The sequence below is a fragment of the Panthera pardus genome, unplaced genomic scaffold (assembly GCF_024362965.1).
Source record: "Panthera pardus isolate Hobbes unplaced genomic scaffold, ASM2436296v1 HiC_scaffold_16, whole genome shotgun sequence".
In the NCBI taxonomy this organism is placed as follows: Eukaryota; Metazoa; Chordata; class Mammalia; order Carnivora; family Felidae; genus Panthera; species Panthera pardus.
In genome coordinates this window covers 79,518,704-79,543,245 of record NW_026526721.1, presented here as the reverse complement: position 1 = coordinate 79,543,245, position 24,542 = coordinate 79,518,704, and the positions used below count along the sequence as shown (strand labels likewise).

The window sequence follows — 24,542 nt, the reverse complement described above, 5'->3', positions numbered from 1 at the left end:
TCACACGTGGGAAGCACTGGGGTCGTTCCCGTGTGTATGGTGGAGGCCAGCTGCCGTTGGCTTTGGGTATTTCCCACCCCTCGGGTCAGTTAGGCTTTTATAAAATCCAAGTGTGATTTTGGTGACATAGCTTTCCTTGACAGAAGACCTAGTTAAGAACAGAGAGGTCTGTGTATCTTTAGGTTTTTTAATTTTTTTAAATGTTTATTAATTTTTGAGACAGAAAGAGAGAGAGAGAGAGCAGAGGAGGATCAGAGACAGAGAGAGAGGGGACACAGAATCCAGGCTCCAGGCTCTGAGCCGTCAGCGCAGAGCCTGACACGGGGCTCGAACTCCGGAACGGAGAGATCATGACCTGAGCCGAAGTCGGACGCTTAACCGACTGAGCCACCCTGGCGTCCCCCTGGGTATCTCTAAAAAAATGGTTATTTTCCTCCTTCCCCTGCTGAAAACACAAGAAGAATTTTGTCCGTCTTCATAGTGAAGAGACCTCGTGGGGTTCTTGGAGATAGAATTCACGAAAGGATGGGAATCTCTTCTAAGACTGGGCCCTCCTGGATTTTCAATTCTTAAGCTAGTTTTCGTTGAGCCCCCAGCAGTTGGCCGATGGCAGTTTCGAGTGTTCTGGCCAGTACTGGTTCCAGCTGTGGTGGCTTCTGCTCCTGGGTTTTGGCTCTGGTAAGCTGTGATCCTCTGTGTCCCCCTGTTTGTCTCTCCAGTTGTCTGAGTAGCAGTTTGCCCCGCGTCCCCAATTCTCTAGTGAATCTAAGAAGAGTGGTTCGTTTTCAGTTTGTTGAGCTTTTTTCTTGTGAGGATGGCAGCGATGTCTTCTCAGCTCCTTATGCGCCAGAGCAGAAAATGCCTTTGTACACAAAGGAGGGAAGCGAAGAAAAGTTACTTGGGCTCTTTGTCTCAGTTGGGGTTCAGGAAGCACACCCGAGATCAGAGCGTGGTGTAGGTGGTTAATGCAAGAGGCGATCCCCGCGGGCTGGAACAAGTGGGTAAAGTGAGTCAGGGACAGGAGAAAAGCCAGTGAACCATGTGGCGTTAGCCTGCTGGTTTTCCGGCACTGGTGTGCCCTGTGGGTGGAAGGGTTTAAAGACCCTGCTTTAACATTATCTTTATCTTCATCACAGCCTTGGAATAGGGCCTGACTAGTTCTGACTCTGGTTTTAAGGCTGCCTGTAGTGCAAAAGAGGAAGTGCTGTCAAGAATGGGAAAGTGGGGGTAGGGGGCACCTGGGCAGCTCAGTTAAGCAAAGGGCTCTTGATTTCCGCTCAAGTCACGATCTCACGGTTTGTGGGCTCGAGCCCCACATTGGGCTCTGTGCGGACCACCTGGAGACTTGCTTGGGATTCTCTCTCTCCCTGTCTCTCTGCCCCTCCCCTGCTAGCGTGCGTGCTGTCTCTCCCTCTCTTTCTCTCTCTCTCTCTCTCAAGATACATAAATTAATTAAAAAAAAAAAAAAAAAGAAAGAATAGGACTCGTGGGCTCTACTCGCAGGGGCTTCTGGGTGGCCTGAGGTTGGTCACCTTCCTCTCTGGGGCTCAGCTTTCTTCAAGCTCACGGAAGATCCTTCTACTCCTAACATCCAAATGGGTGCCTATGGGGGCACACCCCAGCATCCTGCATGGACCGCGTGAGGCCTGAAGCCAAATACATTTTCACGGAAATTGTGAAGTAAGCTCCCCCTTTGAAAACTTGCGAGTTTTTTTTTTTAATTTTTTTTAATGTTTATTTATTTTCGAGAGAGACAGAGACAGAATGCGAGTGGGTTGGGGGCAGAGAGAGAGGGAGGCACAGAATCTGAAGCAGGCTCCAGGCTCCGAGCGGTCAGCACAGAGCCCGACGCAGGGCTCGAACTCGCGGACCGTGAGATCATGACCTGAGCCGAAGTCGGATGCCCGACTGACTGAGCCACCCAGGCGCCCCCGAAAACTTGTGAGGTTTTGAGTTGTTTTGACTTTACATAGTTCTTCTGATTCTTTCTAGGATATTTATTTATTTATTTATTCATTTATTTATTTATTTAGTGTCTTTCTTGCCCAGTCTGAATTCTTAAGGGGCTGTTGAGCTCTCTGAGTCCTCATGTGCACATTTATTTGTAGTTTTTTTCATCCTGTATACTATTTAATATATATATACACATATATATACACGTATATATATGTATACATATACATATATACATATATATGTATATGTATATACATATATACATATATATGTATATGTATATACACACACACACACATATACATATACATATCATATTATACATATATATAATAGTATATATATTCTATATAATTTAGCTTTGTTTTTATCCTCAACATATTTAAGAAAGGTTTTATGGTAACTTATCAAGGAAACCTGTAACACAGCAACAACAAATAGCAAACGCTTCTGTCTGCTTGCTAAGCGCTGGTAACTATTTTTCAACTCATTCAATCCTCAGCACAGCCCTGTGAGGTAGGTGGTATTATTATCCCCATCTTTTAGATGCAGAAACCAAGGTACAGGGAAGTGAAGGCGCTTCCCCAGGCCTCCAAGGGAGAGAGTGGCGGAACGAGTACCCAAACCCGGGTGGGCTGGCTCTGGACTGTGCTCTGAGCTGAAGGGACAAGTGGAGAAAAGTGACACAAGGACGGTGAAGGTATATATCTGTCTTTCCTGATAGCCTGAGAATGAGGATGAGGAGATGATGGTACGTAATAGACGTGTTATTTGTTCTTTTAAAGACAACTGTCTAATTCTGCCTTCCCTGTTCTACGTAGTGGTGAACAGCCATAATCATGCAGCATAAGGGCAGTGGTGTGGAGAACCAACCCCTTCCCTTACGTTCTTCTATGACAGTATGATTTCAACACCTTTCCTCCCCTCTAGGCTGATCTTTGGCTGAGAAGCAGTCCTCACTGGACCAACAGTCCTTCCTAGGATATGTCCAGGAGTCCCAGCCCAGAGAGGGAAACCCTCAGAAGAGCAGATTGAAGACCCTCATTTGGATTTCCCCAAATTGCTCCTTCTGCCTTCTGCCTATTCTTCTACCATTAGAAAACCATTCCTTCCTTCTTTTTTTTTTAATTTTTTAAAAATTTTACTTCATTAGAGAGAGAGAGAATCCCAAGCAATCTCCATGCTCAGTGCAGAGACTGATGTGGGGCTCAAACCCACGACCCTGGGATCATGACCTGAGCCGAAATCAAGAGTCGGATACTCAACTGACTGAGCCACCCAGGTGCCCCTCAACCCCTCCTTTAGACAAGCCCACACTTTCCTGGGATTCAGTGTGGCCTCAGAGAAATGTAAGTCTTCCACTCTGCCACTCATTCGACAAGCGATCCTGGGGTCCAGGAGGTAAAGATATGGCTGATGTCACCCACAAGCAGGCGCCCCAATTCTAGTACTCATTTCTCCTTATTCTGAATCCCCAAAGCAGGAGATATGGAGTTAGCTTAGGGGTCATCCAGCCTCATTATTCCCCAGATTATTCCTTCAAAATTTTCTGTTCTCTGTTCTGCATATACCTATAGAGTTTCTGGGAGTCGAAGAGATGCTTAAAATTGAAGTAAAATTATTGTTACATCAGGGACTACATTTCTAGTTTCTTGTTTCTCTCCTTTGACCAAACCAAATCCTTCCAGCCCCCTCTACCCCCAAGCTCGAGTAACTACAGAAATAAATTATCAAGTGGATGACTGCCATAAAGAGAAAAAGTTGATGCTTAAGGGATTTCCAGGCTTTTTTTTTTTTAAGTTTATTTATTTATTTTGAGAGAGGGAGTGAGGGTGAGAGCAAGGGGGAAGGGCAAAGGGAGAGAGGAAGACCGAGAATCCCAAGGAAGCTCCGTGCTGTCAGCACAGAGGCTGACAGGGTGCTTGAGCCCATGAACTATGCTATCATGACCTGAGCTGACATCAAGAGTTGGTTCCCTAACAGACTGAGTCACCCAGGTGCCCCTAGGCTGGGAGGGAAGAAGGGGAACATGTTAAAATCTAGAAAGCCAGAGAAGGCTTAGACTGATCCCATTTGGGACACAGTAACCCTAGTGGGGCTTCCAAGGACATAAGGTCCTGCTTGTCTTATCTCTCCCATCTGAGTTTAAACTCCAGAGTCACTGGGTGCATGAGACCAACATTGACCACACGCTCCCACACTACCTTCCCATGTCTGCGTGAGAATGTGAGCATCTGCGGGGGTAGAAGCTGCTTTCTTAGTCGGTGGTATTTATCCCAGAGCCGAGCAAAGTGCTCGGCCTCGTGTAAAAATAAGAGAAAATTAAAATACTCAGGTAACTTACAAATGCCCCCAGAATCTAGAACAGAGCTCTGTATTCAGATATCTTAGAGAGTCCTGTTCACAAACTAGCAAAACTCTGCTGCCCTCTGTCTTCCGAACAAAGACCTGTTCTGTGTACTCAATCTAAAACGAAACCTAAGAAAATAGCTGACGTATGTTCCTGACAGAGAAACTGAAACTGATGTGTTTTTTTTTTTTCTCTTTCCCCTCTTGCAAGTTGCCAAATAAAACCGAGTTACTCACCAGGCATGGCTCCCCAGCCTCAGGAGAAGAAAACGGTTTTAGATGTTGGGACATGGGAGCAGATATTTCAAGAACTGATGCAGCAGGAGAAACCCCGGGCCAGATGGACCCTGAAGTTGGATAAGAATCTCGATCCAAACTGCCTTGCAGAAGGGTGGAAGCAATACGAGCTGAAAGGATTCGGCAGGTGAGTGAGAGTTTGCCTTTCAGTGGGCATTCTTGGACGAAGAGGCCAGCTTAGCCTCAGCAGCATCCTTGGGTTCCTTCCAGAGCATGTTAAAGGAACAAGGGTCACCAGGATCTCCCTTTGCACGGTGTTCTTTAGTATGTAAATGCCTCCATTTTGTTTAACGCAGAAGTTTCTTCTTTTACTAGGCTTCCTCCCTTAACCTGAGTGGAAACCACAAATGGGATGCTAGGGTTCCCCGGGTGGCTCAGTTAAGCATCCAACTTTGGCTTAGGTCACGATCTCACGGTTTGTGAGTTTGAGCCCCTCGTCAGGCTCTGGAGCCTGGAGCCTGCTTCGGATTCTGTGTCTCCCTCTCTCTCTGCCCCTCCCACACTTGCGCTCTGTTTCTCTTTCCATCTCTCTCAAAAAATGAATAAACATTACAAAAAATGTTTTAAATTTCACTGGCAGGGGGCAGAAGGACCCCTCCCCGTGAGACACGCAGAGATATTTTACTGGCAAAGAGGCAAACGTGGGGCCACATAGGATAGAAGCTATGGTGGCTCACAGGGAAAAGCTTTGTTAAAAACACAATCCCTTTCATCCTTTTTTTTTTAATGTTTATTCATTCATTCTGAGAGAGAGAGAGAGAGAGAGAGAGAGAGAGAACCCCAAGCAGGCCCTGAGTTGTTAGCGCGGAGCCTGACGGGGGCTTGAACCCACGAACTGTGAGATCATGACCTGAGCCAAAATCAAGAGTTGGACACTTAACTGGCTAAGCCACCCTGGCGTCCACCCCTCTCATTCTTATTTGGCAATGTGTCAATATCATATGGACTTTTTCAAACTGGAAGAGATCTCAGAGACTGAGGCCAGGCAGGCCAACCTGCTTCGGGTCAGCAATCACCTGAAGGCACACGGCCTTGTTCCTTTTATCTGCAGGTTCCAGTGTTCCTCATGCCAGCGGAGTTGGGCTTCTGCTCAAGTGCATATCCTATGTCACATGCACCTGGAGTCCCACAAATCCCAGGGTCAGGTGATTATGCGCCTCTTTGCTCAGAGGTGCAAGAAGTGTTCCTGGTCTCGATTTGAGAACCCTGAGTTCTCCCCAGAGAGTACCATGAGGATTCTGAAAAACGTGGTGCTGCGTATTCTGAAGAAATTCTATGACTTTAAGAAGGTTTCAGAGCTACCGATCATTCGGGAGGTGCCTTTGGATGGGTCCCATGACACAAACAATTGTGAAGGTTGCTCTCTGGGCTTCTGCTTACTGAGATTGCGAAACAACACGACGGAGCCATCAGTATCCCCATTCTCTCCCACTGGTTCCTCATCCCCCACTGGTGATGTGTTCAGCCAAAGCCAATGGAATGGGTATCATTATGTCTATAAGGCGTCAGGGCCCAGCCACACCACTGCTGAGCCCAAACGGGAGACCAGCAGGCAGCTCACCCCAAGTTCCGACAGGCAGGCTGCACAGGGAAATTTACAATCCACACGGGGGACAGCACCACAGGCCCCCTGCAGGACATACTCTGAGGTTGTCAGGAGGGTAGGACAACAGTCCACACAGCAGGCATGCTCACAAGCCACACAAGGGGCCGGTGTGCAGGCCACACGGGGGACAGACCCGAAGACCACGTTGAGGGCAATCCCAAAGGCTACATCAGGGTCAGACACTCAGACTATAGGGAGAACAGTCCCCTCTAGGTCAAACCTACAGCTCACGTGGACAGACTCCGTGGCTACACATGGGTTTTCGGCCTCCAGTGGAACTCAAGCTGCCTGGAGAAGTTCACCCAGAAATGTTCCAAACAGCTATCCCATATACGCTCCGTTAGTGCAACAAGATTACTTCGTTGATGAGGAGAGATTGAACCTGTTCTACTTTCTCTGTGGTATTTGTATCATTGTCATTTTCATAGCCAAATGGTTAGAAGAAGGAAGATGGCGATAAGCTTGTCTTCTTTTGTCTCACTTCCACGGTAATCAATGAACCGGTTGCCATTTTAGTACGACACAGAACATGCTTGCAGACTGTGCAGGGTCAAGTTTGTAAGAATAAACACTAGTTTCCTAGATCTCCTTAGCAGATAGTCTAAAACATAACCTAGCAGATAATGGACCCAATAATAAATATTTGATGACTCACTAAAAGCTCTTCATTCATTCATCCACTCGATATATAGATATCGGTATCTATAGATATCGATAGACGCCACATCTTGACAAGAACCGAGGGTCATGAGTGTTATCAGAAAGTTATTGTGGTAGGCAGAATAATGACCCCCCAAACCTATCCGTGTCCTAGTTCCCAGAATGTGTGCATATGCCACAGGCAAAAAGGACTTTGCAGGTGTGATTACTTTAAAGATCTTGAGGGGTGCCTGGGTGGCTCAGCCGGTTGAGCGTCCGACTTCGGCTCAGGTCATGATCTCACAGCTAGTGAGTTCCAGCCCTCCGTCGGGCTCTGTGCTGACAGCTCGGAGCCCGGAGCCCGCTTCGGATTCTGTGTCTCCCTCTCTCTCTGCCCCTAACCCCCTCGCATTCTATCTCTGTCTCTCTGAAACATAAATAAACATTAAAAAAAATTTTTTTTTAAAGATCTTGAGATGAGGCGCTTATCCTGCATTATCTGCATGGGCCCAACGTAATCACAATGGTCCTTACAGAAGGGAGGCAAGGATGTCAAAGTGAGAAAAAGGAGATTTAACGATGGCAGGAGAGCTTGCAGTGATGGGCTTTGAAGATGGAGGAAGTAGCCATGAGCCAAGGAACGCAGGCAGCTCTAGAAGCTCATAAAGACAAAGGAACAGATGTTCCCCCAGAGCTTCCAGAGGGAACCAGCTCTGTGGACGCACGACTTCAGCCCGGTGAGACTGATTTTAGACTTTGGACCTCCAGAAGTCCATGATAATAAATTTGCGTTGCTTTAAGTCACTACATTTGTGGTCATTTGTTATAGCTGTAATAGGAAAGTAATACAGCTATCAAGATCACTCCAAGGATCAGGCAATTATGTTTTAGGTATGCTTCCATTGAAACAACAATAAAAAGAGCATTTTGTAGATTAGAAATATCTATAGGCCAATCCCCTCTTGTTCTTCTTCCTCCCCTACTTAAATCTATCCAAATGCCCCCGTCCAGAAGAGACTCCCTTTGATCTGGTGACCCCTGGAGCTATCCTGTTCTCTCCCTTCTTCCAGCACTGGATGAGGAAGCACGGAAGAGCTTGCCAATCCTGAAACCTGGGCCTTGGTTTCCCCATCTATAAAACAGGCTAATGTCTTCCAGTGAAACATGGCAGATTGAACACGTGCATTTCCCTCTGAGCTTTCTTGAAATCTTACTGAGTGACGGCGAAAGGGGGCGGGGGGGGGGGGGGGAGGCATCAGCACACAAGGGTAAAGAGAGTGGGTAGAAGCCGGCAAACTGCAGGACCAGTGATAGGTCACTGACTTGGCAGAGTAGGGAGATCCGGAATAGAAATCAGGTGAGGGAAAACTGAGGCGCAAAGCAATTCATGCGGCACAATTTCAGAAAGTTCAAAACCAGAGGCCACAGCCGCGCTGAAGGAAGCTGCTGGGGACGTGGAAGCAGGGGGATTGGCTGAAGACGTTTACAGCACGTTTCTTTCCTCCAGCCCTCTGCAGCCCAGTCACCACTCTTAACTGACTCCAGGTTTATTCTCTGAAGACGTTGACTTAGAAGGACTCTGGACTCAGGGACTTGGGTGATGTTATGGGACAGAGTGCCACCCAGGAATCAGAAAGGTAGTCAAAGTCTATACACTGACTATGGCAGTCCCTTACCCACTCCCAAACCTAGGAACGATGCCAGGCTTATATCCTACGCACCCGCCCCTCAAATACACAGGAGAGTGGATGGGTCCTCTTCGGGAAAACCTATCAGCTCAAGAGAAAAAACAATACATATCTATGAAAAAGGGTGGTGGGGGGGGGGGGGGGCTGTGGTGATGAGTTTCATCTAGCGGAATGACTAGCCAAACTAGCTCCAGAGTAAATCCACCAGATGCAAGAGCCCTGCAGAGGGTCGGACACCTCATGTGGACAGATTGCCAAGGGCTTATCAAATATTTGATATTTGTGAAGGGAAATATCAACTGTGAAGGCGAAGAAGAAAACCAAATTTAAAAAAAAAGTGGGGAGTCAGAGAAAACGGATAATTTAAAGATAAGAAAACAAACCAAAACCTATTTCAAAACGATGATTTATGCCTCAGAGGGACAAGAGAGGGTATCATCTTCACAAAACATGAATTAGACCGATTCTCTGCAGCACTCTCAGGTGAGGCAGTTATCTCTGGCTGGGGGTGAGTCTTTGGGGGGAATCTCAGCTACAAGTCTTATGCAGGCAATGTTCCTGAAAGCTGGAGGAATGAACACCCTGGTCCTGAAGGCCAGGCTCTGGCCAGGGGACCACAGCCTCCACGACAGGCAATATTTTGCACCACTCCAATCCACTTGCTTGGTCTAAAATGCTCCCTGAATCCTCCAGGATTTTTTTCCTGAAGAAACGTATAAGAGGAAAGATAGCGAGCAAACTAAGCCCCATCACTGCATCTGTCTTGGGATGGCAACTATCTCCCTTTACTACTCATTCTCCATTCCCCTTACCTGGGCACCTCTGCTGTTCGGGTGGCTTACCTGCTCAGCCTATCCAGACCTTCATCTTGGCGGTGTGGACCCTTCCTCACAAGGCCTTTCTCAGTTGTGGTTTCTGCATTTGTCCATCCACTGTCAAAAGTACCAAGTACCAAAAGAGGAAAGTACCAAGAGAGGCGCCAGTGGATCACTTGGGTGCCAAATATATTCTTCCTGGGCACCCCCCTCCCCGTGTCCTATTTCCCTCTGATGATCAGGAGAGTGACACTTTCTTGCCTGCTGTTCTCTTGGCAAAAAAGTCTGAGACGACCAGCCTTCGCTGGTCATGCAATTCTTGCCACAGTCCCTAGTGGGAGCAGTCCCCACCCGGGGTGGCCAGACCTGCAGAGCCTTGGGTTGTGGTGATGGGACACCCGAAAATGGCGCCTGATTTAATGAGAGTGATGGGAAACAAGGTCGCTCCTACTTCCATCTCTTGACTTCCAGATCCATATGCTCTACCACTGGGACCACACACACAATGGTCATTGATTCAGAACGTGTACTACTCTGCCCCGGTGGACGGTGACTCATCTTTGCAAGGCAGCATCTCCAAGCAGCATTACAGCCACCTCTTTAAGGGGCTGTATCATTGATCCGTACCTCAGGCTGGCCGCTTCTGGGTGGTGTTGTATTTGAGAAAACCAGGAAACTGCATGGCCTTATCACCTCTGCTATAACTCTTTTGCTCCACATTTGGTCATTTCTCTAATGTGATAATATGTGATGCGTTAGTTTGCTAGGGCTGTGGGAAAGAATACCTTCCATGCCTCTCACCCAGCGTCCCGTGGATTGCTGGCAATCTTTGGGGTTCCTCGGCTTGTAGCATCACCTTGCTCTCTCCTTTTACTTTCACGAGGTGTTCTTCACATGTGTGTTTCTGTGTCCAATTTTCCCCTTTATTTTTCTAAATAAAAAAAAAAATCTTTATTTATTTTTGAGAGAGAGAGAGAGAGAGCAAGGGAGGAAGAGAGAGAGAGGGAGACACAGAATCCGAAGCAGGCTCCAGGCTCTGAGTTGTCAGCACAGAGCCCAAGGCGGGGCTCGAACCCACAAACGGTGATTTCATGACCTGAGCCGAAGTCGGACGCTTAACCGACTGAGCCACCCAGGTGGCCTCGCCCCCTGCCTTTTTTTTTTTATAAGGACGCCAGTATGATTTTATCTTAACTAATTACTACCACATAATTGAACTAAACTACTGGCGAACCAAGACTAGCCTTTACCTTCCTCTATTGACTGGTCTTAAGTAACAACCTCCTCCTGACCATGTGATCAGCTGTGAGCTGAGGGAGAGGTGTGAGTGCACCAGTGGAGGTTGACCTGGGGGCTGGGCCCCCAGGTCACCCAGCTGTTTTGTTTTCTCCATCCCTGACTTCTGTTCAATCCCGGGCCGTGTCACTTCCATATTCTGATGTATTGTGCTGGGCCTGCTCAACCTTATGACTAAACGAGCCTTTCAGAATCTGGCTCACAATGGGCATCTCTGGCCCCATTACATTTTGATATCTCCCGATCAGGAGTCTTACCTCTATGAGGCCAAGTGGCTTGCAGAAGTTGGTTTCTGAATGGTGTGTAATTCTCTAATGCGGATGGGCACCCTGGTACCAAAGGGTCAACTGGGTCATATGGCCCACGTGGCAGGGCCACTTGCATTGCATTGTGCTTCCTTTTAGAGGTGTGAGGACCTGTGCTTCCTTTTAGAGGTGTGAGGGTCAAGATGCTATAATTTGACCTTCCCGTTGGAAGCGCTATCCTGCCGTGCTCCAAACTACTGTGCCCCTAAAACCTTTACTGATATGGCAGGGAACCTTTGTAGGATTCTGTAGGACCCCCACCCTCTGAAGTGTGAGGTCTCCGATGCACTTGCCACTTCTTACTCCTCTTGTCTGATTAAAATGGTACCGTTGATGGAGTAAACCAATGTGATGTTCTACAGAAAGTCCAGATGGTTCAGGCTCTGCAGATTGTATCATGACCGAGGATGAGAGAGAAAACATGGTCCTGGGACAAAAGCGTAAATGTAAGCTGCTATACTCTCTGTATGAAAAGTACGGCGTCAGTCCTCCAGGATTTGACTGGCTTCTATAGGAGCTAGACCGGGGAATTAATTGAGAATCGGCTGGAGATCACCACCTCTGTGTCTTTTAGGTCTGAAGGGTGGCTCTAATCTCTGCCATTCTCCCTGAGACATGATAGTTTCGGCTTTTATGGTACTGTATCATGGTTTTTTGAAAGAGAAATCTTCAGCTGTTCTCATTACAGTAGCTCTTACCCAGAGGAAAAAGAACCAAAGAAGGGTTCTACTTCCACTGCATGCATGCATTCCAATTATCCATTCAGGGATTGGCCAAATGCACTGGGTGAGCCCATGGATTCACTGTATTCATCATGAGCCTGACGTGAGCTGGGACTCAGCTTATAATGTGGCCCCCAGATACTTCTACTCACACAGCAGTCCATGATTTGTTTCAGATCCCTGGGGATCAATATCAATTCAGATCCTGAACCTAAAAGCCCTCAATATGTCTAGATATTCCCTTTCCCCAGCATACAGTTACCCAAATAAATGGCCATACATCTGTTTGAGGAAGGACCGGGGACTTTTGCCTCATTCTTTCCCCTTGGGAACCAGCCTCTCTGTCAGCCAATGAGTTATGGGTCTGAAAAGTGGCTCCGATCTTACTAAATAAGCGTTCTAATTTTTTTTTTTTTAACTTTATTGGTTCAGCTTCCCTCATATTCCTGATCATCCATTTGTGGTTTCTTTTGATTGTATAAATTGAGAAATATTCTTACTGGCTGCCTACCTGTTTATCCTCTACATAAAAAATAGGAAATAGATACAACTAGTATATTGGTACAGAAGGCCCAATATCCAAACAATAGGAGCTCCAGAGAGAGAAAACAGAAAATGAAAAAACAAAACCTTTAAAAGCCCTTCTTAGAACAAAAGGACAGGATTTCCCGCTTGAGAGGGTCCACGAGGGGCCACCTACGCAATGAATGGACAAGGGTCACATCTAGACACATTATTATGAAATTTCTAACACCAGATATAAAAAAGACTCTAAAAGTTCTGGAAAGAAAAACAAGACAAAAAAAAAAAAAAAAAAAACCAAAGACAACATGCAAAGGGCCTAGAGCTGTAATTACACTGGCCTTCCAACATCTCAATGTGTCTCAGAGGCATTCATGCTTTTGTGTATTTGCAGATGTCATTTTCTGATTCGGTAATGGCTCTTTCTTCTTTTTCTCAAACTTGTTTTGGCCTCTGTTTTTTGTGTTAGAGGATTTCCTCAAACATCTGGTAGTCCTTGGCTCTCCATCCAAGTTCAAATACAAGACACTAGAAAGTGGACTGGCATAGGGTATGCTGGAAGACAATGGAACGAAGCCTTCAACATTCTGAGGGAAAAAAGTTACTTCCAACAAAGTATCTCATACCCAACCAAAACGCAGTCAAATGTAGGTACAGAATAAACCTCATTTTCAGTCACGCAAGGGGTCATATTTTTACCTCCTTTCCTGCCGTGGATCCATTTTCAGGAAGCCCCTAGAGGATATTCCTTCCCTCTCTCCTCTCCCCACCGCAGTGTAGAGTGAACATCCAGAGTCCAGTCAGTAGGGGCTCCCATACGGCACAGGGACTGGGTGAGCTCCCAGAAAGCTGGAGAAGCCAGCTCCCAGAATACTGACTCCTAGCTGGCCTAAAAAGACAAACAAATCCACACTGGAGCTGGCTGACAGAAGCTGCCCGGGAGAGCATGCTTCTAAGGGGAACATGGAGGAAACTGAGAGGCTCCCTCAGGCACCTGCAGGTGTGGAAGTATGCAGGTTCACACTTCCAACAGAGTATGGAGATGAGGTAGACAAGAACACGGAAAATCCACGCAGAGAAACAGAAAATGAAGACCAAGGGGATCATTGATGGCAGGGCGAACAAAAACGGTTGTACAGAAAGTAAATGCAATGAGACCATATGGCTTAGCCACGAGAGCATTCAAACAGTCCTAATGTTAAATATCATGCCTGAAGGGTACTTTAACAAAAAATTAGGACTTAAAAGCAGAGGGGCTGAGGGTATATACGACCGCGAAATCTGTATCTTGATGGTAGGAAACCCGTGCATGGTTTTGAAAAATCGAGAAGCAGAGACGTGGAGTTTAAAGACCAGAGACAAAGGTCATTGTTTCTAGGAAGGGAAATGGAAGCAGGGGGGCGGGGAAGGGCGGACTTTTGTAATAGATGTTACAGAACACTCCGCTTTTCTTGCAGCGGTGTATACATTTGGCTGTCCCCAAAATTAACATGAAACGCCACTTTTGAGGCATCTGATTAGATGTCCAAGCTCCTCCAAGTTTTCCCATTCTGAGCTGCTGGCTGCTTACTCTCACAGGCCTGTGCCCTTGGCTTTTCTCACATCCGGGCTCTTCTTCTTTTCTCCCACTCCTCCTCTGGCCACAAGGCAGACACTGTGGGAATGCGGCCGGAGGGAGGTTTTCTAGGCGCAAGCCCCGGCCAGGCGGTGGGAGGCTCCCGTGCGGACAGGGGAGAGCCCTGGCTGCAGAGAACTTTAAATCGGTGACCACACCCGTGAAACGTGGTCTGCTGTTTAACCTCACTCGCGCCGCCAATTCTGAATTTCAGTGGCAAAATACTCCCCGAAAATAGTATTTTGGTGGCCTCCATTTTAGAACAAATTGCTGCGGTTACGGTGCGACCTTTAATATTATGTATGCAAGCGTGGCTGCCGCCGATAAATCACTGCGGACAGACCCCCACCGAATAGCTCCTGGAAGTGACTGCAGAAAATTCCGGCGGGGGCGGGGACGGGGGCGGGGGAGACCCGCCCCCCCGAGCGGACCTGGTGCAGGTCTCGGGCGCGCCGCCGCCCAGAATCGGGACCCTAGGCGGCGGGTCTGAGCTGGGCGGCCCCCGCCCGCCAGCCGCGGAGGGACCGCCAGGTGGCCGGGACGGTGCCGAGACCTGCGCGCGGGGCGCCTTCGCTGTCCCCGCTTCGTGCCCGTGCCGCGCGGCGGCGACCCGCACCCAAAGCCGCGCGGGACCAAATCGCCCTCCCGTTGTGCTAGGTCTGGCTCCGGTGATGAAAGGCCCGCGGCGCAGGGGGTGCCCGGGCAGCCAAGGCCGCGGGGCGGGAGTGGGGCTGGGCGCCCTCGGGCGGGGGCCTGGGACAGAGGGGAAGGCGGGGCGGGGGGCGAGACGAGCACCCCTTCTGTCCTGCTCCTTCTTCTGCGCTTCCTCTCTCCCTGCTTGTGGTTGGGGGCAAAGCCACTCCGGCCTTTCATTTACCTTTTTTTTTTTTTTTTTTCTTTTCTTGCTAAGGATGTGGTCCTGGAGACGACTTGTACCTGAGTTTTGTAAAGGGATGTGCGATCTATTTGGAGTTGGCTTTCCTTTTCAGAGACACAAATGTTCCTTCGCCCAGAGTATTTGGAGAAACTTCTTTTTAAACTGGAGTAGATGATCCCTAAGCTCTCTTATAAAGGAAGAAGGGTGCTTTTTAAAAAGACCCATTCAGGGTGTTAAATAATACATCATTGTTTTCAAATTAGATTTCCAGGATAACCATACCCAAGCACTTGATGCTTGTGTTTCTATGGGATCTTGTGTAATCACTAGGTATCCAATAAATATTATGTGATTTGGCCTTTCCTTAGGCCCAAATTTCATCTGTCCCCCCGCCCCCGCCTCTCCCACTGTCCCCAGCCCCACCTTAAACTGTTTAGTCCAAGAGCCCTGAAGGCCCAGGATGTGGCTGGCCTTCAGGAAAACATGACTCCATCCCCAAGCTGAGGAATTAACTGGAATCCTGAAATAAAGCATGGGGATGTTCCTGGAGGGAAGGAACGTGTGCAGAGAAATTCAGCAGCACCTCGCCAAGCCATGAGTGTTATCAGTCAGGCCTGGCAGCCAAGCTGGAATCAGAAACAAAAATATTTATTTTAAGAACACTGTGAGCACCGAGTTGATTCTGAGGCAAACAGATCTGACCCGAGGAGGCTCAGCAAAATAAAACAAAACAAAACAAAACAAAAACACCCTCCTTTTAACAAAATCAGTCATCCCCTGAAATGGAAGAGTTTTTCTGTGTGTTGGATAGTCCGGGGCCAAAATCTGTGGATTTTAAGGAACACTAAATGCATCCAGTGGTCTCCTTGACCCGGTTTCATGTTCTCTGACCCATCTCCCCTTCACATCTTCACTCCCATGAAGTCAGGGCACTTTCAGCTGGAGTATGATGGCTAAACATCCTCTGGCCAAGAAGGCAGAGGGAGAGAAGCCTCTGGAGGTTTGGAACGACAGATTCATCAGATGTCAGACCCGGAAACAGGTTTCCAGAGCAATCCTGACCCGTCCCTTCGCAGCAGTGGGAATGGGGGGTGTCGCTGTTTGACCTCTGTTGCCTCGAGTGGCAGCCAAAAGGTACCAGCTTCCACTTCAGGATGTCAAATAGGTGAACACTTGGGGGAAGACGCCTTACCATCCAAATTAAACTAAAAGGCTGGGGATGTGGAACTGGGAGTTTCTAAGGTTTATATTGGGAAGCAGGGACTGGTTGGAAAAAGTTCGGCAAAACAATGTAGTCCAGTTCCTGGGACCTTCTAGAACCACCTTTAGAGTTGCTGCAGGTAGGCAGAACAGTGCTCTAGTGTGATCTGACCACCTCTCTGGGGCCTGGGTGACAAATTGTCTGGCAGGCCCAATTTGTCTGCTCCAGAGAGTTAAGGTGGCCCTTTCCCTGGAGACCCCGGGAAGCTGGGAAAGAGGGCTCAAGGTGGTTTAGTGGCTCAGAGACCTTAGACTGGGCCCTTAGAGACCTTCTGTCCTAAGGCATCTTTTAACAAATAAGGAAACCAGATCTTTGGAGACAGAAGTGAGCTCCCTGTTAAACCATAATTTTTAAAAAAGATAAAAAGCCACGTCTTTCATGCATACAGATTTTAAAGGAATACATTTCAAAGATTTTATTGAGCTCATTAAGTAATGTGGAAAGCAGTAAGATTCAAAACTGGCCCAAAGAGCATTTGAAACACTAGATATGTGTAGGTAATCTAATGGCTTGCGGGGTTACAAGCTGTACAAAAACTGGTTTATGTTGAACAGGATCATAAACTGTAAACCTTGAGGCTCTTAGTTCCACTGGGAAGAAATTATTTGCATTTCTGTGGAAGAAAATTTTCCCAATGAGCCTTTGCCTCATAGGGAAGAAAACTAATCCAGTAAATAGGAAGTCAAGCCTGGCACTGAAAGAGTACCCAATAATCTCCTTTTCCTATTTCCAAGTTTCAGATAATTTTTTTTTAACTTGTCAAAAATCACACTAATAACTACTAAGAGTGTAAGGGTTAAATTGTAGTGTAGGGCTAACCTGTAGTCTTGGGAAATAACAGGTTTGTTTTGACACTGTAGGTTAAGAGATAACGGCCTTGTCCTATCAATCAAGGGAACGAAAGTTCAAGGGAAATCAACTGGATTGGTGTTTGATTGGATTGGGGCAAGGGCATGTTGAGAACTTTGAAAAAGTGGGCCAGAGGCAGGGTCAAGGAGGTCAACTGGTTGCAGCTTAACCGGCAGAAGGTCTGAACTGTTTCCACCCCCATCTGGGAACTATTTCTTTGTTCTGTTCCCAGGTGATAAGATGATGTGGTCGGCTATAAAAACCCTGTACCTCGGCTGTTCGAGGCTGCACTCTGGTCAAGAGTGTCGGTCCCGATTGGTCGGCCTTGCCTCTCGTTGCAATAAACTTCGTTGTGACTGTCACTGGTGCCCATAGCATTCTGTTTCAGGAGTCGTGTGGATGCAACAGGAGATGTAGGATAATCACTGAAGTCTCATTTTGGGCAAACCAATCTTTCTGTCCTTGCAACTCAATCCAGAAAGACCATGACAGACAAGAGCCAAATCATCAATGGGAAAAAGGACACCGGTTAGGAAAGTGGTACATTTCCTACTTCTCGTCTGTCCAGCCCATCTATTCCCTTAAGGTTCTGCTCATGCCAACACTGGCCTTTGAGGAAGCCCAAAATGGGTCCTCATTCCCACCTTCCCCAAACGCAAGGTACAGTCTCACTATTCCCTGTCTTCCCTACAGGAGGATTTTTTAATCGTCCCGTGACCCGCCCTTCCACACTCAGTCCTCATATTTCACTGTCTCTGGGCTGCTTCCTCGCATAGTCTCTTTTGGAACCTTCATTAGATGTTTTCAAGAGAAGTTAGAGGACACCTAGTGAAGATGTTAACTAAGGGGATTTAAGTACGAATGTACTCAGTTGGCATAGGTATCTGTTGAAAACCCTTGTCGTTCTTAAACTCAAGCGTTCTGTAATTGTTTTCCCAAATGGGAGTGAGAACCTACATATAAAACCTAGAAAGCTTCAGGTAGATTTGCAAAGCCAGCATTGACCTTTTGGCTTTAGAAAAACTCTAATTTCCTGGCTCTTCCTCAGAGTGCATACTAATGCCCTTCCTTCTGGGAGGCTCTGAGGATAAGCGAGTTACTATTTGCCAAGAGATTTGGTAGCCCCAGGCGAATGACACAGAGCTATGACAAGGCATCTGCACAAACATCCATTCTTTGGCTCTTGCCAGATCTTTGTGGGCGGCAGAGTTTGTAATAACTTCATTACCAGAGTCCATCAGACTCGCTAGTGTCTCCCTAAGATTGCCTTTTCCATTATCTTTTTGTTTGTTTGTCTACAATGGAATTCAGGTGGATAAGGAACGAGGGTAGTGCCGGGGTAGCTGTTAACTACATTCAAAAGATAACATAATGGGGATGAATCATCTACCCCCACGCCCGGATTCTGAAGCCTGTTTTTGCAATCTTTGTATCCTCTATATAAGAAGAAGAGAAAAATTCCAAGAAGGAGGAGTTCCTTAAGGCTAGTGAAATTGATAACCATCATGAGGTTTAGACCACAAGTTTGGGATGAAATGGGAACATTTTATTTTTAAATGTTTTTTTTTTAACGTTTTTATTTATTTTTGAGACAGACAGAGACAGAGCATGAACAGGGGAGGGTCAGTGAGAAGGAGACACAGAATCTGAAACAGGCTCCAGGCTCCGAGCTGTCAGCACAGAGCCCGATGTGGGGCTCGAACTCACTGAGTGCGAGATCGTGACCTGAGCCAAAGTCGGCGGCTTAACCGACTGAGCCACCCAGGCGCCCCTGAAATGGGAACATTTTAGAAGTGTTATACCCAAATTCTAATTTTGTTCTGCTACTCGTATGTTAGGGCCAAGGGGATGTAAGAGACTAGGAGCGATCGGCATTTTATAGATTTGGCAATGAAGACCCGGAGAAAGAACGTAACACGCTCAAGTTCACACACCTGTGTTGAGGTGCATGTTTTTGTGATTTATAGGGGAGGAGGCAGGAGGAACAAAGACGTTGACACTAGTACCTTGTCTGTTGAGCTGTCTCATCGATGAGGGATATTTCTCTGCGATTGCACTATAAAACAGAACAGGGATAAGAAGGAGTGGTTCCAGCCCATTTCTCGTCTCCTCAAATCAAACTTTACTCAGATTTTGTCCTCAAGGCCTCCAGGACCAGCTGTTGTCTCTACTGACCCCCCCCCCCCCACACACACACCGTTTCCCCCAACTTCTCTTAAGAAATCATATAATAATGGCCACTTTTATCAAATATCCATTACAAGTCCCACGCATAAAGGATTCTACTTCTAGTATCTCGATGAATCTTCATAACAACACCGAGGCCAGTACTGTTGTCTTCATTTAATAAACGGGAAAACCGAGGCTCATTTGCATGCTGAGACTGAGTATGCAAGACCCTACAGCGGGTAACGAGAGAGCTGGGAGTCTTACTCCTCAACTCTACACTTCAGTTCTGTGCTTTGCGGTCTTCCACACTCCATACCATTTTCTCAAAACCTTGCCTTCTCTCATCTGGCTTCCTCCCCTGGTGAGTAAATTCCACTTCTAGATGGGGTGGGGGTGAGTAAATTCCACTTCTAGATGGGGTGGGGGTGAGTAAATTCCACTTCTAGATGGGGTGGGGGTGAGTAAATTCCACTTCTAGATGGGGCGGGGTGGAGGGGGGGGGGGCACTGTCATTGGATCCATGTTGGAATCCAAAAATCTGAGACAGGTAAAGGATGAAGCAGTTGAGTGAGTGCAGAGCCAAGACAGATCTAAAGATCTGAGTTCATGAGTACTGTGGGTTGCCTACCCAGTGCCCATTTCCCATTTTTTCCTTATGGACATCATTTTTTTTTTTTTTCAGGTATCCATCCACAAAGCTCACGTGCATCACCCCCAGCTCCAGGGAAAGCCTAATTTATCCAAGGCGAGCGACTTGTTCATAAACCAGCGTCTGACACAAAGGTGGTCACTGAGATACAAGGAGAAGTTTGGAGAGGGCTTCTGGCAAAATCCTCCTATCTGCTTTGCCTGCTCCTGCACACATTCCTTTACATGCATGTGGGATTGTGAAATACCAATTCTGAGAACCGGTTTGATGGCTCCAGTGTTTCCAACCCACTTTCTCATCACAGTGGCAGCGCTCCTGGCTTTTCATAAGCCAGCTCTAATTCGAGGGTTTGGGTCTAGAACCCCCTCCTGTCTTTAGTTGACAGTGGAGACTTTTTATTTTTTTTTATGTAAAAAAAATTTTTTTTAACATTTATTTATTTTTGAGACAGAGAGAGACAGAGCATGAACGGGGGAGGGGCAGAGAGAGAGGGAGACACAGAATCGGAAGCAGGCTCCAGGCTCTGAGCCATCAGCCCAGAGCCTGACGTAGGGCTCGAACTCATGGACCGAGAGATCGTGACCTGAGCTGAAGTCAGACGCTCAACCGACTGAGCCACCCAGGCGCCCCGACAGTGGAGACTTTTTAATGAGGTGGCCCAGGAAATACTGCCCAGTGTTTTCAACAGTAATAACTTCATTTGTTTCCATAACTTAACAGAGGTGTCATGAAAATTAATGAGTGTGCTGGTGGAAATGAATTGTCTTCTGCAAAAGGTTCTCTGCACTCATCGTGTAGGAAATTGTGTGGATCTTTCTTTTCTTTCTTTCTTTGCATCTGGGGCAACATGTTTCTAGCTAAAGGGTATGTTTTTTTTTTTTTAATTTTTTTTTTTTAACGTTTATTTATTTTTGAGAAGAGAGATACAGAGCATGAGCAGGGGAGGAGAGAGAAAGAGGGAGACACAGAATCTGAAACAGGCTCCAGGCTCTGAGCTGTCAGCACAGAGCCCGAGGTGGGGCTCGAACTCATGGACTGGAAGATCATGACCTGAGCTGAGGCAAGATCATGACCTGAGCTGAAGTCTGACGCTTAACCGACTGAGCCACCCAGGCGCCCCTAAAGGGTATGTTTTGATTATACTTACGATGTAGAAAGTGGAGACTTGGTAAAAATCTTCTGAGCCTTTGTTTTGAAGAAGTGTGACATTGGGAGAAAAATAATCCCAAAGAATGAAAACCCAAAGGAATCATTTCAATCAAATGTTTCTCATGACTCTGGCCTGGGTATCTGGATTCCTCTTCAGTCCTTGGGTCTTTACACTTACAGCTAGGCTGAGACAGATTCATACTGAGCTGGAAACACAGCCAGGGTTGGAGAGGAAAAGCTCTGCCATGAGTCTCACAGGGTAGTTAGTAGAAGAGGTTACTGATCCCCTGGTCACGTATGTGCTATGCTGTCCATTGCCTACCTTTCCTCCTCTCTCTTAAAAAAGAAAGAAAAAAAAAAAACAACAAAAACAACAAAAACACAAAAACACAAAAAGCAAAACTGGGCATGGGGATAGAACTTGGTAATGTATTCATTTGGTCTTGTAAATTTTCCACATTGAGGTGTTTTAACGACGTTGAGTCGAGATCACAATTTTTTTCCCATTCTGAATGTGCCTTCATCTCAAATTTGCTAGTGTCAGGTAGCATGAGATAGATTGTAGGCTTCTGGGGGGTCTTGCTAGGAGGAAGTTGGAGATACATTGAGCCTGAATCGAGTAGGACACATTTATATATTTCACATATCTGAACATAAGTAAGAAGCACCATTTTATGCAGAAAGTTGATAATGTTCGAATAAAACATTTTAGCTGCCATTTGAAAAGACATATTAGAACATTTCAGTAAATCGGTGAGAATTTATTGCTTCCTGATTTGAACAGACATGAAGGATACCTTGTTTCATCCTCTAAAAATGCAAAAATGTATTGAAGAACTGAAAGAAAATTCAGATGAAAATTGGTGGATATTTATCATACCGTTAAAAAAAAGACTATTTCGTGTGTTTAAAATCTTTCATAATAAAAATTCAGGGACTTTAAAAAAATTTAATGGAACGCAGAACAATGGGGATGAACACAAGCAAAGGAACTGATAGAAATTTTCTGATCTTGAGAGGCAGGCAAATTGTAACAAAAACAAAAATCACCCAAGATAGTAATTCATTAAGAGAAAGAGATAACTTTCCAATAAAATTAGCGAATAGACTCTTGGATGGTTTGATAAGCCAATTAACAAAGTGAAGTGAATCATGTAAACACACTGGAAAATTTTAAACTGTTCTGTAGACTTGATCTGGAGTGATAATATCAATGAAGGATAATTAAAAAAAAAACTGATAATATACACTATAACAAGGACATCAACAACAATTTCATTTAATGAGTGGCTTGATTCAGAGTGCTTAAGATGAGTCACTGTACAAAGAAACCTGAAATGCCCTGAAAACTTCCTGTTCACACAAGAAAAAAACTTGATAAAAGTTCCGTTGCTTTACAATAATCCTAAAACTTTGGATGGCATTATTAATAAAGAGTTATAAAGGAACTTTCCTAAACTGTCAATAATGCTTTCAAAAAATTGATTAACCATGTTAGAAGAAAACTGTATCATCTTTCTAGTCTATAGTAAATGATATTACAAAATCAAATGAAAATTCGATCAGATTGTAGGGGAACAGTAGACAGAGATGTCAATGTATGTCATTTTCTGGATTTTGTGGTACCTATTGGCATTTTAGAATTTATTTGTTGTGATTTTTTTTTTCATTCTAGAGATTCACTTTTGCTTCAATTTTGTATTTTTCTTCTTAAAGAGGGCCTGACTGTATTGTATAAGCTCAGACCCCACCAAACCTGCATGGTTCCAGCAGTGACATAGGGAGAGCTGATGTGGATTTGGGGGGCGGGGGTGGTATTTATGGGAACCTGAAATATAGGTACCAGTTATGGAGACAAGTGAAAAGAGGGAGCATCCAGGTGGCCAGAGGCACCAAACTAGAGTGTTGGCTAAGTCAGGTTACCTTATAAATAGGAGAGGTCAAGAGTGGATTGGGGCGTTCCAAAGGCTCTTACTAACAATTACAATAGGGGCACTCAGGAGGCTGAGTTGGTTGAGCATCTGATTCTTGATTTGGATCAGATCACGATCTCATGGTTTGTGAGTTCCAGCCCTGAGTCGGCCTCTGCACTGACAGCGTGGAGCCTGCTTGGGATTCTCTCTCTCCTCTTTCTGCCCCTCCCCAACTTACTCTCTCTCTTTCTCTCTCTCTCTCTCTCTCTAAAAATATATGAATAAACTTAAAAAAAAATAGCAACGATTACGGACCACTTATTATATGCCACGCATTACGTCAGAGGTCACAGCTATGGCCCATGGACCAATCTGGCCTCCCCTGTTTTGTAAAGAAAGTTTTACTAAATGTAGCATTTAGATATTGTCTATGACTACCTTTGTGCTACAATAGCAGAGTTGAGTAATCATGACAGAGACCACATGGCTTACAAATTCTAACATATTTGCTGTCTGGTCCTTACAGCAGAAGTTTGTCAGTGATGTGGGCATTAACTGCACTATGTGGGCATTAACTCTGTGGTAGATTGTTTTTTTCCCATGTGTCCACATAGTATCTCCCAACCCATATACGCAGGTGAAAATGGGACCTTCTGACCCACCCCCCAGCTACCTGTGTCTGGGCGGGTGGACCCTGTGGCTGCTTTGACCAATAACATTCAGTGAAAGGGATGTTTTGCCATTCCAGGTAGTGCTCCAACTTTCCTGGAAGCTTCTGCTTCCAGATTATTGGAGAAGCCAGCACTGTGTAAGTACAACTACCTGAGACCACCATGTTGTGAGAAGCCCAAATTTCATGGAAAAGCCTAGCATATTAGATGCCACGTGAAGAGAGAGAACAAGGACCATGTAGGCACCAGATACGTGTGTGAAGGAGCTACCTTGGAAGTAGATCCCCTGCCCAGATGCTCCCGCTAATATCATATGGATCGGGCACAGACCACCAAAACAAACCTTTCTGGAATTTCTGACCCACAGAATCGTTAGATGGATAAAGTGGTTGCTTTTATCCATTAATTTTGGGGTAGTTTGTTATGCACCAATTCATGTTATCTTCAAAACTACCTCATGAGATATGAATTATCAGTCTTAACTTTTGCATCAGAGAATCAATGGTTGGAGAAGCCGAGTTATATGTTCAATGTCACGCAGCTGATACACCACAGAGCCGGAGTTCAAAGCCGAGTCTGTCAGGCTCCAAAGCCCAGGTCCCTGCCATGCTTACCAGTGCTGACATTCCGTGTGCTAAAAGCCAGCAAAGGTAAGGAACAATGGACCAGACAGAAGGCTCCTGAGAAGGTCACACTCCAGCCATAGTGGAGTTATATTCAAGGAGGGAGTTTTGAGTATCCAGCTTCCATAGAGTGGAGCAGCTAACGTTATATCCAATGTTGGGGCCTTGGCAATTCTCCCGACAATGTTTCCTTTTCATCCGTATTATGTGTTTATTCTCTTCCAAGGCACGTTGTTTTTCAAAGTGCTTTCTTTTTAAAAAGCTTTACTGTGGCAAAAAACACATACCACAAAATCCACCCATTATAAGTGGATGGTTAAGTGGTTTCTAATAAATATATACAGTTGTGCAACCTTCGCTACAATCCATTCTAGAACATTTCCAAATGTCCTAAATGAGGGAACATTTCCTAAAAAGGTCCTTCGTGCCAGATTGCGGTCAATCCCTACTCCTACAGCCAGTCCCTAGCAATCATTGATTGGCTTTTTGTCTCTGTAAGTTTGCCTTTTCTTAAAATGTCATATAAGTGGAAGCATGTGATAGATGGTTTGTTGTGTCAGACTTTTTTTAG

At 46.0% G+C, this 24,542-nt stretch overlaps 1 protein-coding gene and 1 long non-coding RNA gene across 2 annotated transcripts; one reads left to right on the top strand and one right to left on the bottom strand.

The window, feature by feature from the left end:
* Positions 1–4,455: 4,455 nt before the first annotated feature.
* Positions 4,456–7,651, top strand: RTP4 (receptor transporter protein 4). Its single transcript, XM_019463477.2, has 2 exons — positions 4,456–4,729; positions 5,654–7,651. The coding sequence occupies exons 1-2, from the start codon at positions 4,548–4,550 to the stop codon at positions 6,666–6,668; spliced, it is 1,197 nt and encodes a 398-aa protein (XP_019319022.2). The 5' UTR covers positions 4,456–4,547; the 3' UTR covers positions 6,669–7,651.
* A 4,856-nt stretch (positions 7,652–12,507) lies between these two features.
* Positions 12,508–13,883, bottom strand: LOC109275290 (uncharacterized). The gene is made up of 2 exons (XR_002084046.2): positions 12,895–13,883; positions 12,508–12,750 (listed from the first exon to the last, which is right to left on the bottom strand). It is a non-coding gene; the product is annotated as an uncharacterized LOC109275290 (long non-coding RNA).
* Between the last annotated feature and the right edge of the window lie 10,659 nt (positions 13,884–24,542).